Source organism: Haemaphysalis longicornis, unplaced genomic scaffold (assembly GCF_048455015.1).
Source record: "Haemaphysalis longicornis isolate Haplotype H1 unplaced genomic scaffold, Haemaphysalis longicornis Haplotype H1 scaffold_10, whole genome shotgun sequence".
Classification (NCBI taxonomy): Eukaryota; Metazoa; Arthropoda; class Arachnida; order Ixodida; family Ixodidae; genus Haemaphysalis; species Haemaphysalis longicornis.
Genome location: NW_027526204.1, coordinates 133805397 through 133820908, shown reverse-complemented (window position 1 = coordinate 133820908; position 15512 = coordinate 133805397). Strand labels below are relative to the sequence as shown.

Genomic DNA, 15512 nt, shown 5'->3' with positions numbered 1-15512 from the left:
AATCAACAATCTCCGATATACTTACTGCAGAGGTCGTGGCGTGTCCTTAATATTCATAGTAGGCTCGAAACGCTGCTTATCGGCCATTGTACACGTTTCAGAACATTTTGTTACGTGGTGGCAGAACAGATGAGACAATCTATGGTTAGAGGGGGCGTGAAAACGTACAAAGAGATATGGTCGATGTATTTGCAGTATGTACAGGTGCCGTCAGGAGTAATGGGAGCGAGGGAGCTGTGGCTGAACCGCATAGGAGCGCGTGCAGCTGCACCGGCGATCAACGAACGGACGAGAACGCGCATACGCGCACGCCGACGACGAAAGCCCGCCTATGCATATCAAACGAGTTCTTTTCAGCTAGCTACAAGCATTCTTTGCAGCATACTGGTATCGGCGACGGCGCTGATAGCACAGACACATCTGACAACGTCTTTGGCACACTTCCAGCGCACGCGACCTGCCGGAGAAGCGGCGCTCTCGCAAGGACCTGCAGTAACAGCTTTTTTTCCTCAAATATTTTAGGTGTTTATGCTATCAGCACCATCGCCAAGACCACTATGCTTCGAAGACTTCTCAAATGCATCTTAAAAGAAGTATTTTGACATGAACAGGTGGGCTATCCCGGTCGCCAGGTGCGCATGCGTGTTCTCGTCCTTTCGTTTACCGCCGGTGCTGCTACACGGCGCTTATATGCGTCCGGCCACAGCTCCCGTGGTCCAATTACTTCTGACCACATCTGTACAACCTTTTCCAAATTTTTTTAGGCCACGCCGAAACTTTTTGAGTCACAAGGAATTCAAATCGAAAGCTTAATATTATTGTGCGACTGAAATATTTTTACGCAGTAAAGAAGAAAGCTTTTACCACGTTTCTACCATAAAGCCTTTGTGTATCGGTGGACAGGCAAGCTTGAAATTTGAATTCTATGCGGCCTGTTAACATTTTTCATGGCCTCGAAAATTTTACGAAGACTGTACATGGCGGCTAAGTTTGTTACACGGCAGCAGGGCACTAACCATGGTATATCAGGAACAAAATATTTACAATAGTTAGATGGCGGCCACGAGAAAGCTCGCGCGGGTCGTACGCCAGCCAATCCCGCGTGGCCGTCGATGGTGGGCGGTGGCGCAATGGGACATTTTTCACCTGTATTCCGTGACATCATATTGTTATGTAGCGACAGGACACAGGACACGAACTATGAGATAGGTGAACGATGTAGTCGCGCAGGCTGCGCACACACACAAAGTATCTTCATTGTCGGAGGCTGACACGTCAGAGCTACCTTTCACTGCCCTCTTCATTGTCTCCTCGTGATATTATGAGAGCCTGCAGCCACTCATAACCCATCCTGATACAACCAAATGATCTATGAGAGTGTCATAAATTCAGGTTATTTGCTTCCGTACGAACCGTTCCCTTGTCTCGTTTCAACGTGTGTAAGGAAACGGTAATTGACATTCTGGCTACAACCAGTCTAGACAACGTAGTTACATGCACCCGCAGCGGGATTTAGAAAGCTTACCGCTGCCCATGCAAGAGCGAAACGCCACCACGCCTGCGATCAAATGATAGATTAAAACCTAAAGACCCCCAATCACTGCCAAACAAAATATATCCACCTTCAACAAGGTTAGGGCGGAGGTGTATACATTTATTTGAGCGAGGGAGTATTGGGACGGGGATGTGGTCAGCCTCCTAGGTCCAGGAAGCCGCGAGCCTGCACCGAATCCAGGGCTCGTTGCAATAGAGCTTCTTCAACTTCCGGAGCCGAGCTGGTCAGCGCATACTGTCACTGCTCAAGGGATGGGTTGTTAATAGGGTGGAGGTCGTGTGGGCAACAGAATGTGAGATGATACGTCATAAGGGGTGAGTTGCAGTGCGGGTAGTCCGGTGAGAAGAAGGATTGTGATATCTTCTAGAAGATTATATGATTGTGAAATGTTTCTGTTATCTGTCCTTGGAGTATGTATGGTTGGTGAAGAGTGTGGAGAAAGATACGTCCTTCGTACGTGTGTGTAGTGCGAGAGTATTGAGTTGCACGTGAGGTCGATAGCTGCTGCTGTACTATAGTTGCGGAAGGTTCTGGGCCAATCGGGGTTCCCTGTCCAAAGGTTGGGAATGCCCGGATAATAAGGTCGCAGGCGGCAGCATGTGCTACCTCGTTCCCGACAAGGCCTGAGTGGCCTGTGGCTCAGACAATGGCTATTTCTATGTCGTCAGGCAGCTTTTAGAGGTGAAAAACCTGAGAAGCTCGGGCTGTCGGCATCTGAGGAGTTAGTTGAATAGAGACGAAAACTTGAGGAACTGGAGTTGAGGGTGGCGGCCTCCCTCTTGTGCGGGCCCTGAGAACGACGAGCGCTGATTGGGATGTTTCTCATGCTAGATATTTGGGCTGAAGGTAGGCGATTGTTTCATCACCTGCTAGTTGCAGGGGGTCTTGCTGGTCTCCGCTTGATTTTTGTGTTGTCCATAATGTAAGGTCATCGGGTTAAATGCAAGGTGAAGATTTAGGACTGCTTGATGTTTTTTGCGCAAAGGGAAGAGGACAATGTTGAAAACGAGGGCAGATATTACAGGTCCTTGAGGTTGAAGAAAAAATCACGCCATATCCACGGAATGAATGATGATAAGTGAGGCGAAGCTCGAGAGGGGGAGATCATCGGTAACCGTAACTCTCCCGTGAAAGTTCGCCCATTACATCATTAAGAAAGACGTAAGACTGTGTGCGTACATACATTGTAGAAATCAACTTTTATTTTCGGAGTCAATGCTCCCAGGCCCAGACCTGGTGAAAGACCCCGCGCCATCGAGGACTACCCCGCACCTCCACCACAATTTGTCACGTAGGATGGGACACAACGGTAAAGAAAGAACTTTTATTTAGGGCGAACTTGCGCGAGAACAAGACGAGAGGAAACGAGCAAAGGTCCTTGCGTCTCGTTCGATCTCCGAGAACGACTGCCTGCGTTCGTGGCGTGATCTCTTGCGTGATCTCCCCCTCGCAGTGCACGTGCGCTCGCGCCTCCGTTGGCGAACACAGACAAGCTCGCGCTCCCGGTGCCGAGTTTGCGCTGCCGGTTGCAGCCGGTTCTTGCGCGTGCAACGCGGCCCACTTTGCGACATCTCCGAAAGCATGCGGCGGTCACGTACCACGAGACACAAGGGATGGACATACCCATGGCTTTAGGAGCTTCGCCCCTAAAATTTACCGTTCAGCTTTTGTGTCATCGGCCGAAGCTGACGTCATACACCAGCTCAATCCTTTATTGTGGCCGTAGTTAGTTGTTTCTGCCGTGCATCCCACATGCTCATCGGTGTTTGCTGACATAAAACCACTCTCCCCATGCTTTTCTCCATGCAGAGACTAATGCTCATTTAATAAAGTTCATCATAAAAATGGGGCATAATACTAGAACGGGCTGTCTCCACACGTGTGACTGTATTTTAATGAAGTGTAAATCAGGAATGCTATAGCGGCAGCTGAAAGATTAAAGAAAACGTTAAGGGCTGCTACTCCGCCCTTCACAAGCTTTAGTCGAAGAAGACATAATAACATCAAGAAATGACAAAGCCCATGCACTCCGTGTATACGGTTAACCAGCGAAGCTGTCACAGGCTGTATAACTGGCACGGCGTAGACGAGCTAGTTTCTGTTCCGGCTAGCGGTGTCGCCGATTGTAAGCTGCCTGCTCCTCGGGGGTACACGTAGGACGCGTGGCCTATCCACTCCGAAGTAACCTGCAGTCGGTGTCTGTTATTGCCGCAGTGACGCTGCTCAGCTCGCACCGCCGCCGCCGCCAGCGCCCGCATTGTCGCTTTATCTGTGCCTCAAGCAGTAGCTCGCTGCGCGCGCGCGCTCTGAAATAAGTCCAGTTCCACTCTCTCCCCAATGTTACCACTATACTCGGTTACAACTCAAGAACGGCACCACCTCATGTAGTGTATCACTCCACCAAAGCGCCGGACCCGTGACGTCAGTGCGCGCGCGTTTTGAAAGGGGTTTGCTATGAATGCGTGATATCGTCTGTCTTGTCTCACGCAGTTTGTTTGTGGTCACTGGAGTCGTTTACAAGCATATTAAGTCCAAAAAATCACGGGAACGGCTCCCGCCATGTTCAAAATATTCCCAGTAACGCCCTACTTGCGCCGCGCGGAGAAACATCCGGCTTTGGTGATAAGGCACAGCGGCAACTTCCGGTGCCGCTCTTAAGTTGTCACTGAGTATAACTCTATTTCAACCTGTTTTCTTAGCGCATGCGCTTGGGGTAGGGCCGAAGGAGTTTTCTGCCTACACAGGAACGCTGGGTTTTCCTTTCGCCTATCCATATAACGCTTCACTTCGAAAGTTTGTTGCTTCGAACTCAGTTATAACGGTTGTAATTTCTGTCGCAGGTACGGCGACACCGGGGTGACCAACTACATGTTTCGACCGCTCACCCAAGAGTGGGGAAACGACCTGTTCGCCACCGACCTACAAAGGGGCCGAGACCACGGCATCCCACCGTATTCCGACTACGTCAGGCTCTGTCGAAACGTCACGATCGACTCCTTCGAAGATCTATACAAGAAAAAGTTGATGCCCAGGGCCATAGCTCAACTGTACTCGACCATCTATGGGTAAGTCCGCCAGTGCAGCCTGCGCTCAGATTAAGCGCAAAAACACGCACAAAAAATACCAGACCCGTGCTTCCCACTTGAGAGTGCTGTAACCGGTGCTTGGAGCACCGGAGATGCCTCGCGGCGTTCACGGGGGAAGGTCGGCTGTTCCAAACATCTAGAAATTTGACGCAGCAACGAATATAGTTGTTTGTTTCGCACATGCGGCGCCGCCGCAGCGAGCGAATTCGCAGAAAAATTCGCAGCCTGTAGAAGGGGGCCCACGGGTTTTCGCGTGGGCCGCAGTGCCGTTTTGTATCACTGCTTGCTTACGTGAAGACCCTAATGGTTATTCCGCTCCACGTAAGGAACAGGAATGCATCATACCGCTGTTCCTAACCAACTCGAGGAACAGACCCAGCAGAGGTTTCATGAAGTCTCTCCTATTGTCGAGGGTCTGACGCACGCCGGTCTGGTCGGGAGATACGTTGCAACAAAGCGTAGACACCGACCAAACGAAACCGCTAAAAACTTTAAAAACAACAAACAAGAGAGGTTTCGGCAGCATGTCTACGGGAACCTTGTTCCCAATGGGGTCTTATTCCCCCCATTGTGAACAAGCTTTCCGCACACAAGCAAAACGTCTCCGGTTCGTTGTTTTTAAAGTTTTTAGCGGTTTCGTTTCGTTGGTGTCTACGTTCTATTGGAAATCCCTCCATGGGAAAGTTATATACGCACTCGGCGACTTGAACAACCACATTTTTGACAAGCTGAGCGATGGCATTTAAAGCACAAGGAATCTATAACAGTCGCCGTGGAAAAGAAAGACAGAGACGCTTACTGAAGGAGTTCTCTAGCCAGTTTCTCCGCGTTGTGAGAAGAAGAGGGGAAACGTAGACGGAGATATGTGGGAGGGCGATATCGGATAACGGCGTGCGCGTAGAGAATGTCCACAGTCGACGCAGGGCTCGTACAGACAGCCTAATCCTTTAAGTCATTGCGGAACATTACAGCCTGCACTGTGGACGTTAGAAAGCAACGCATATTCCTTGTGGCATCCGACATCCAACAACGCCTACGGAAGCCAATTGACAGTGGTCTTTCGTGCTGGAGGCCATGGGAAGCGATGAGCAACTTCTTGTAGTTATTGAGTGATTCCTTGCAGCTTCTGACCTCTGCAGGTTATACGGATCTTTTTCAAAAGAAGAGGCACATGTTTTCGAACTTCGCGCGGCTGCATCGCCAGGCTTTCCATTTTTCCTGCGAATTCCGAACGCTACGCAACGCTTTGCTAGTCAGATTATATCCACCAAAAATATCTCTGCAGGACGTGCAAGGATATTTGCCCCTCGCAGGAGCGTGCACGACATCGACCTCTTCTCGGCCGGCCTCAATGAAGCCGCAGTGGAAGGCGCCGCCATGGGCCCCACGTTCCTATGCATCTTTGCCGAAATGTTCAAGAAGCTGAAATACGGCGACCGCTTCTACTTCGAGCACGGCTACCAGGCCGGATCATTCACGCCAGGTGAGTACAAAGCATTGTCTAGTGTGATAAATGTTATGAGGAGCGTGGGGGGGAAGAAACACATACAGCGCATGGAAAAATGAAATGCGAACCCAAAAATCTGAACCAGAACATGCAAAATTAACGAAAGTACTGTTAGTGAGAACCAATAAGGACACAGTACAGTCGAGTCCACTTATAACGATACCGTTTATAACAATATATCGGATATAACGATGAACAGCTATGGCACCGTCGACTTTTGTATTCTTTCTATGGTAAAATAATCCGCTTATTACAATGTTCCGGTGCCACGATATCGGATATAACGATTGAACCCGGTTACATTGTGCACGAAACGTGCAACAGTGACGACTCTAATCACGCGGTTGCGCATCCTACTCAGGTAGTGTCTTCATAGGAGGCCCAATGCGTGACACAGTCTTTCGGGGACTTTGCTCAGGGACTTCGTTTACGCCAAGGACATTTACCTCAGCTATTTAAACCACCTATAGATGTTCTTGAAAAACATTTGCGCTATAGCTTCACACGCGGCAAACAAAGGTGACCGATTGTGGCTTCTTTTCCGCAAATTAGTAGTAGTACGACCTTGCTGGCATGCGAATAAAATGTTCTGAGCTCTGTCGCATCTTTTTATTTCGCAACCCGCTTATAACACTTATCGGTTATAACGATAGGATTTTCTTGGCACTTGGATATTGTTATAAGTGGACTAGACTGTATTGGTATATTTGGAAAACCAAATCTCCCAGCTCTATTACTGTAATTAAGCCATGCGGCAGCATGGAAACAAGTCGCGATAATTTTGTGTTCCTATTCTTGTTTTCGTGTTCGCTTTTCATTTTTCCATGACTGCACATAGTGCCATGAACTATATACCTTTTGTTTTATTTACTTTTGCCCTTTCTTGCCAGCGTCTGACCGCGCCTAGCTGGCTTATCTAAGTTAGAAGCGGAGCACGCGTTTCCGTATTTATTTTTTTTTTTTTGGCCGCGCATATTATCTGATTTCATTGGGAGAGTGTATGACCCTTTCCTCCCAAGAATAGAATGTTCACCTTTGATCGCTGATGTTCTATATCTCATCAGATGCTTATCAAACGATTAGCGCCGAAACATAAATGCTTGCAAGGCAAACACTGGGGCATTCGATCCGCCGACACCTGCTTGTGCACATCACGTTGTTGACTGGCTAGCCGCCTCTCGTGTGATTATTGAGTTCTCGGGGGAGCACAAGTTCGCTCTAATAAACTTTCGTCCCTTGAAGAAACCTGCGTCGTCCTTGACAACGTAACGATATCAAAGCGTCATGAAAACAAAATACAAGTTTAGTTAACTAAAAAGAGTGCTTTGTCCCGTTAACAATGATACCAATATTGCAAGGTGCTGCAAAAAAAAAATCGAGATGACAAAGAAAAATTTGGCGGTGGCTTAACTCAGTTACGCCTGGGTGTGCGTATTGCATATCTTGGTTCTCTGTACGGTTAAGACGCTTCTCGAGGCGCGCGGCTCGTTCTTCCTCCGTCTCCTCGGCTCGCTGCCTCCTCTTAGTTTCGTTCCGATGACGAAGCCTGACGACAAATCCCACGGACCCTCCCCTTCTATATGTACGATTTTTTTATTTTTTAAATTCTTTTTATTTTAATTTTTATTTTTATTTTTTCTATTTTTATTACTTTTTTTGCTGTTTTGGCGCGCGAGCGGCGGTGCCAGCTGCGGCGGCTAGGGAATCGCTAGGTTCCCTAGCCGCCGCAGGTTCCCTAGAAGACGCTGCCAGCTAGGGAACCGAGGTGCGGCCACCGGTCACAGTAGGGGCATTTTTTTTTTTACCTGAACTGGTGCAGATTACTCCAGTGCGTGCAGACCAGTGCAAAGTGCTACTGGGGTATCGATTAGTAAAAAAAATGAACATATACTGCACTGCTTGCACCAGTGCAACCAGTTCAGGTAAAAAAATGCCTCTAGTGAAACGGCCAGAATGCGGCCATTGTAGCTCTCGCTACAAAAACAGATGAAGCGGCGGAGACACCCCGGCCACTTTTCGGCGACGTCTCTATGCCGTCACAGAATCTTCTTTGTCCGACTAGCGGCAGCCGATCTGAGCAACCATTACGAGACATGGCCAGGCGATTGTAGTGGGGCCTTTAGTTGCGTTTAATGGCATCGCTAGAATGATAACGTGCGGTAAACCCGCTGACAACTATATATTTGGAGCCGGCCCGCATTACTTCACTCCTGTCTTAAAACGCACCGTAGCACACAATTTCAACGTTCTTCAATATGTGTTGCGTTCGTTCAGTAGATATACCTTTTGTATCTGGAATGGAGCTGAGTGAATTATTAAAGGCTATTTCTTTCAAAATAAACAAAGTTGTACATTGTGTTCATTGCCTCTTTAAGTGGGAGGGGGGTTGTGTACAAGCTACTGTTGAAAAACTTTCTAAACTCGCGCTGGCTGATGTGTTTTAGTATCCTAGCCTCAAAGGAAGCATCTTTAGCGCAGGTGTCATTAGCTCGATTAGTGTGATAAAGCCGAAGATTTCATTTGTCCTTGCCTTCGTCCGTATGTAAGGTTCTTCCGGTTCTTTCTTTTGTCTTCTTTTTGAACAGAACAACTCAAGACACTGCGTGAAACAACCCTTGCCAAGATCATATGCGAGAACACCGGAATCAAAACGAAACTCCAGAAAAACGTCTTCCGTTTGCCCTCGCGGTAAGTTGTCAGCGATTTTAAGTTAAAAATTTCCCCGCATTTCCCCGAGGGGAAGAATGTGAAAGTGCGAATGCAGGAGTTGAATTTGCGCGGTTCGGTAATGTTCGTGAAAGAGAGATCACACACACACACACAACTACAAAGAAATAAAGATGCATTTATTCACAGACACCTATTTGTGTTGTCGTTGTACTTGATTGCTAGAGCGGATCTCAGCTTTGAAATTTCGTGTCAGTACTCCTTTAAGCGGGTGCATTAGCCCTTCTCACGCCCGATTCCTGGCCAATCCCCCACGTGGGTATGTGCCATGTCAGCGGCCAGGCAGCGCACGCCCATCTCCCACCGTTGCCAAGGAAGACGAGGAGATTCCTGGCCAATCCCCCACGTGGGTATGTGCCATGTCGCCCATCTCCCCCCGTTGCCAAGGAAGACGAGGAGCGCGCGCACCCGCAGCTGTTGCTATGTGGACGGACGGCGGTCAACGGAATTCAGGGTCGCTTATAAAGTGCATTCGCACTTAAAAAGACGCAGGCTCAACTCTGGAGGCGGTAGTAGTAATGGAAACTCTTTGAACGTCGAAAGCCTTATTCGGCATCGTCGTCGTATTCCATCGCTTTTATGTCGCGTCAGTTTAACAACCCTGCGTTTACTTCACCTCTCTAATGGTTATGTTGAGAAATTCGACCCTGCTGCAATCAAGTGCAGATCGCATGCAATGCTTACTGGGATTGCAAGGGGTAATCCTTTTTATTACATATCTTTCCCATGTTAAAACAAAATGTATTATCTCGCTGTTTAATCTTAATGTCAGATGTGTAAAATGCCATGTCAAGCTGCACCGAGAAAAGGCTATTTTTTGCTATGTCGACACGTTAAATATCCATAGTGGGTGAGGGGGTCTATAGGAGGAGGTGAAAAATTTTCATCAAAGACAAAATAATTCGGCCTGTTTGGGTCATTGGCTTATAGAATACCTCAGATGTAACTGCTGCGATGCACGTCTAAGGATATAATGTAGCAGTAAATAAATACCGTATTTACTCGCATAATGATTGCACTGGCGTAATGATCGTACCTCTGAAGTTCGTCGCCAAAATATGACTTTTTATTTCCCGCGCAATGATCGCACCCTGAACTTGCCGCAGCCATATTTCGTATGTGTGCCAAGTATAGACGACGATGGTCGTGCTTACTTTAGTTTCCTCCTCTTTCAAAGCTGACATGGATACGTTATTACCGCGGACTTGATGATATTAGCAATATCGGCAAGCGTGAGTTCATTATTGGTGTGGAAGAAACTCACTAAATGCACGTACTGTGCTGATAAAACATAAAAAAACGCGCTCGGCTTGCTGTGTCGTCGGAAGCCGCGTCTTGATGTCCCACACTATGACAGCAGCCACTTATTGGTCGACCTGTTCTCACCTCACAGCAAACTCGTTCCGGCGCGTTCCGTAATTCCGCAATTCCGGCACGTTCCGTAATGAAAACTGCATTTTACATCAATCATTGGTCATTCGGTGGTCAGTGGAGTTTTTATATTTTATTTCTTATGATTATGTTCATGAGACTAATCGTAAACATTCTGACCTGCATTTTGCGTTTTCTGCGCTGAAACTTTTTCCCGAAAAATTTACCGCACATAATGATCGCACCCCTAAATTTGCATCATATTTCTGGGAAAAAAAAGTGTGATCATTACGCGAGTAAATACGGTACCACTAAATGTATTTATTACATTTAGCGATGTGACCGACACCACCTCGCAAGGAGCAGCGGAGCCAAATGCACGCTCTAAAGAAAAACCAAACGCTTCCGTGAGCGGAGTCTATGCAACATAAACCTAACAGCTTGATTCGGCGTGACACGCTATAGCTAGAGCTGTCGAAAACTTACCGTGGTGGCACTAGAGTTTCCGTAACCTTTCTTGTATTGAACGCCTCTAAAGATATTTTTTTGAGCTTTATCTGTTAGCTCAAGACTGACACGCTGACTTGCGCAGCATTCTATGTAATCTGTATTTTGATATTTATGTAATATTCCGTGTTTTCCTCTCCTAATGTTTTAATGTTTGTAAAATGCCATAACACTACTAGGGCGAGCATTACGTCACATAACGTCTGTCCGGTGTAGGGTGGAGGCCTGAATATCTCGGAGGGGAACTCTGGGATACCAAATGTGAAGTGCACTCGGGTGTTGCAGCTATGAGAGAAATAGCTACAATAGAACCATAGTAAAAAAAAAAGACAGAACGCCGTGACGACAGTGCTGGCAAAGTAACCAGAAACGAATGTTCGAGCAAACTATTCTTTATGTTCCACGTTACACTCCCACACAAACGCGCGTTGAGGGTTGACTTAACTGCTTGCGCTACTCTAGCCGCAGAGGTAGTCTTTTAGTTCCTTTTTCTGTATAGCACGCCTTAGAAAGCTCATTCCCTTCGATTTTCTGTTATTAGCTGATCTTGCACGAAAAAAAAAATGTGCCGCGAACTCTTGAAGTTAGATTTCCTAGGGAGCCTGGGGTAAGCTACGTGTTGGCAATACACCGCGCCTGTAGCCTACTTCATTATCACCCAATTCCACATTCAGTTTTCTCTCCTCTAGTGATGATGATCGAGACGATCAAAAGCGTGACCTACCCGCCCACCAACAAAGCTTATACCAGCGTCCTTCAAATGAAAAGCATTGAAGGACTCTGCTTATACTAAATGTCTGTACTCTGGCGTTGTGTCGTCCTTTCGTTCAACACGCAGGGAACGAAAGGTGGATTGCAAGGACCTGCCGGATATTCGACTTGATTTATGGACCGACAAGTCTCAGTGCAACGGTAACGGCGGCTGTAAAGAACATAAATAATAAAATTTTGTTTGCAACAAATCTGAGCTAGACCGAACCTCCCGTGTTATTTCGTATCTCCAAAACTTCGCACAGTCAGCCCGACAAAAGAAAAAAAAAATCAAGGAAGCTCACAATGAGACGCAAGACTTGAAGGTAGCGAAGCTGTACGCAACCTTTACGACCAAAACGACGGTTCAAATCCACGATTGCAGCCGATTTTCTTTTTCTTCGCTGCCGCAACGACCTTTAGTTTATCATTCTTGCTATAAATGTGAGCTTCCTTCATTTTTTGGAAGTGATAATCATTGGACATCCCCTTAGAGGGGCGGCGCTATGGCGTGTCGTTATCTTTCCGAGCAAGTCTTGCCACTGTTACGGTGAACGCTGGAGTCTTTCTCGTACCGAGCAAGTATTTCTCGTACCGAGCAAGAACCTTGTATTTCAGTTTCACGGCCCCTTCAAGGAACTAGTTGTTGCCCCATTTTCTTATATCTCGGTGCACATAACAATGATGTTACTTGCTTTCTAGACTACGGAAAAAAGAAAAGCATGGTGGACTGCACACTAGAGCGAGGTTGAAGGCAATTGCAAGTATCCGCATCAAGGTTCTGTAACAAAAGGTTTTTAATTCTTAATATTTTTTTGGCTAGCAACCCGTGATTTTGGGGTGCTCGAACCAAACTTTTATTCACGCTTTTCGTGTTCCACTTGTTTTTCCTAGTGCTAAAAACCACAAACTCCATCTAAGTACCTAATACCGAGCTTGAAGACGAAGCGTGTAAGGCAATGCCTTTCAAAACTACTACTACTGGTAACACGGATCGTACACATCAACATTGCTTAGAGTACAGGAAGCCTTTGGCGGATTTAAGGCGAAAGATCAGCGGTAAACAAAAATTATACCTTTAGTTAAAACCTGATGTTCGATGAGTTTTTACAAAAACAAATTTTAGTTTTACTCGGAAACTAAAATTTACTTTTACTGATAGGCCAGCGAAACTGCTGGGTGTCGTGTTACGCCTTCATAACAGCAAATACTTTAATTACTTATAAAATACTTAATATAATAATATACTTAATATATAATATTTAATATAATATATTATATATTATTTAATATATATATATATTATATAATATATAATAATATAAATAATATACTTACTTTTACTTATAAAAAAAACGTCGCAACCCATTTTCCTTCTTTCCCTTTAGAATTGAGGAGCAGTCATTCAGAACCGTGTGGCGACGCTGTAAACTATGTCTAAATATATCCGATCCCTGTTTGGCTTTGTGAGCGTCGCTCCTCTGGACGTACTTTTGGTTTTAGCTGCATTAGAGGTAAGCAAACTCACCAGGAAGTATAACTATACTTTAATCATCGCACAGTACATTACATATAACCGCATTACTAAAACTAAAAAAAAAACAATAAATAAACCTACATTGTTATAGGCGGGTCAAAAAAGCCGAGCTGCACCACTCCGCAATGTGATTTACTAACAGATATCAACGAGAATGAGACAAGTTTCGATTTCTAGCGGGAAGTCTCGAGTACTGTCCAGGGCGAAACGCCACAATCAGCCTTGGCCATCACACTCTTAGAGGTTTCACATTGGAAGGCCCTGCTGAAAGCCCCAACGTACGCCAAAGGAACGTCCACGTACTTCTTGAGGGGGTTGTCGAAATTGAACTCACAGCGATAAAAAGTCTCTCGCATGTAGAAAAATTGGCTGTGGGAGATGCTCCAGTGGTTCCAAGCAGCATGAACCTTGTGCCAGTCCGGTTCGGTGAAGCTCCTTAGAACCGACAAGAGACCCAGCGATGCCGCCACTGCGTCTAAATCGGTTTCTGTAAGCGCATCAGTCGCATTTTTCTCCAAGTAATCTTTCCCGAAGCAACTCAGGAGGCTTGATATGCGGGTCCTCGCCGCACCTGGCCACACTGCCACGTCTGTCAGCAAAAAGCGCCACAAGGACTCCGCCAGCGCCCAGGGGACCAGGGGTGTGTTGAAGACGTCAGTGTGCGCGGTGTCGTTTCGAATAAGGGCATAAAGCTTCGGAGAGACCAAAATCCGTTGTCCTTTGTGAAGCACGACAGGGTTGTCTTGTCTTCTGCTCGTTGCGGCTTCATTCCTGGACAACGGAAGACCGAGGCGAGCATGAACCAGCCGCGTCTCGAACTCGAAAGCCCGGGCGGCGAGGAGCTTTTCGAGGATGCCTGTTTCGGAACTGCTCCCTTCGATTCGCGGTCGATCAACCTCCGAGGGAACGACCAAGGACATGCTGTCTAACAAAACGTTTAGCCGTTCTCTGTCCGCAGCATCCACGACTATACTGTAGGCGTAATCCGTCTTAATGGTCCCGATAATGGACTTTACCACACGCATGAGCTGAAGTTTCTTGGCCGGCGTGAAGAACTCGTCGGTGTACATTGCGTCGCGCAAGTTTGGTGTCAGGGCCACTTGGCGCATGCAGAAGGCGACCTTCTTCGACGCTATGAGAACTGAAGGCCAGTCCAGCTGTACGAGGCCGTTGTGGACACTTGAGGCCAGAAGGTACACGGCTCCGGCATCCCTTTCAGCTCCGCCACTAGAATTGAAGGTCTGAACGAGTGCGTCTATTTGTTCCGTGCCACTCGCGTCGACTTCTGTCGGATAGTGCAAGCCCTTCAAAGTCAACCCCAGTGCCGCCAGAAGTCTCCACCTCTGCAGGAGCCGGGAAATGTTGGATCCGCGGTGGCGCTCCTTTTTCACTTTTCTAGGGTAAAGGGCGTGCAACGTATTCGCAAATGCAATTACATCGTTCACTCGGACATCCTTGTGCGTCAAATCGTTGAACGTCGCTAGAGAAGCATTCAACGACAGTTTGTACTTAATACTGCTAAGATCATAGCGCTGGTTATGGGAGATTAAAATCGTGCCGGGTTCCGCTATGGCCATGGATACCACGGACGGGATGCCGTACCTGAGGTTGGTGAGCGAAAGATACGCCATTGCATTAGTGGGCCGTGCATCCCGCAGGTACTGCTCACCAACAGTGGCGAGAAACGTGGTCAGGTTTACCAACAGGGCGTGTTCATCCGAAGTAGAGCTGAGGCAGGAGTCGAAAAGAGACCTCACGAAGCTGCTCACTGGGCTCTGGGGCCTGTTGGTCGCCATCAAAACGTCGCGTTCGTAGTTCTGCTTCCCGCCCAACTCAGACACGCCAGAGTGGGCACCGACGACGAGGTTGGAGCAAAGATACTCAAAGAAACTGTCGCATGGGTCCAGCGTAGCATTGATGTACTTCGCAAATGTCTCGACGTCGCTGGGGCAGCAGAAACGTGCCATACTATCGCGAGCCTCTTCAGTCCCTGCTGGCATAAACGCCTTGACCACCAGCACGACGACGAACGCCAAGACGACGACGAGGAAGAAACAGGCCATGAACGGCAACACATTGCAGCCCCGGTTTACCTGGCGGAATACGGCGTGAGGTGAAGCTAATATTGGAGCGGGATCCTCGGCTTCTTCGTCAGCGGGCTCAATGAAATCCCACTCCAACGGAGGAGCTGTGGTTACTGTCGGCAAAGTCGACTGCTGTGGCGTTTGGTTGGGAGACGCCTTCGGTCGAGCTCCTTTCAGTGCCTTGAACTTTGAAGCTGCCTCAAGCAGCGCTGCCGAAGGTTGTTCCTCCGCATCCTTTGGATTCGTTCCAGTAGTCGGCAAAGCTGGCTCCTTTTGCCGTCCCAACTCACCCTGAGCAGGCTTCGCAGAGGCACTGACCGACGCCATTTCAAGTGGTTCTCTTCGGGAGGCCTCGCCGGAGAGGACGACGGTCGTTGGTAAAGCAGCG

The 15512-nt window shown here is 47.6% G+C and overlaps 1 protein-coding gene across 1 annotated transcript in view; it reads left to right on the top strand.

Moving 5' to 3' along the window:
* Positions 1–11712, top strand: part of LOC144160114 (salivary peroxidase/catechol oxidase-like) — a 32168-nt gene extending 20456 nt beyond the window's left edge. The window contains exons 12-15 of the mRNA XM_077691720.1: positions 4396–4620; positions 5955–6124; positions 8734–8836; positions 11592–11712. Of these exons, the coding sequence (XP_077547846.1) occupies positions 4396–4620; positions 5955–6124; positions 8734–8836; positions 11592–11694 (601 nt within the window). The 3' untranslated portion in view covers positions 11695–11712. The remainder of the gene's footprint in view (positions 1–4395; positions 4621–5954; positions 6125–8733; positions 8837–11591) is intronic.
* Positions 11713–15512: the final 3800 nt, after the last annotated feature.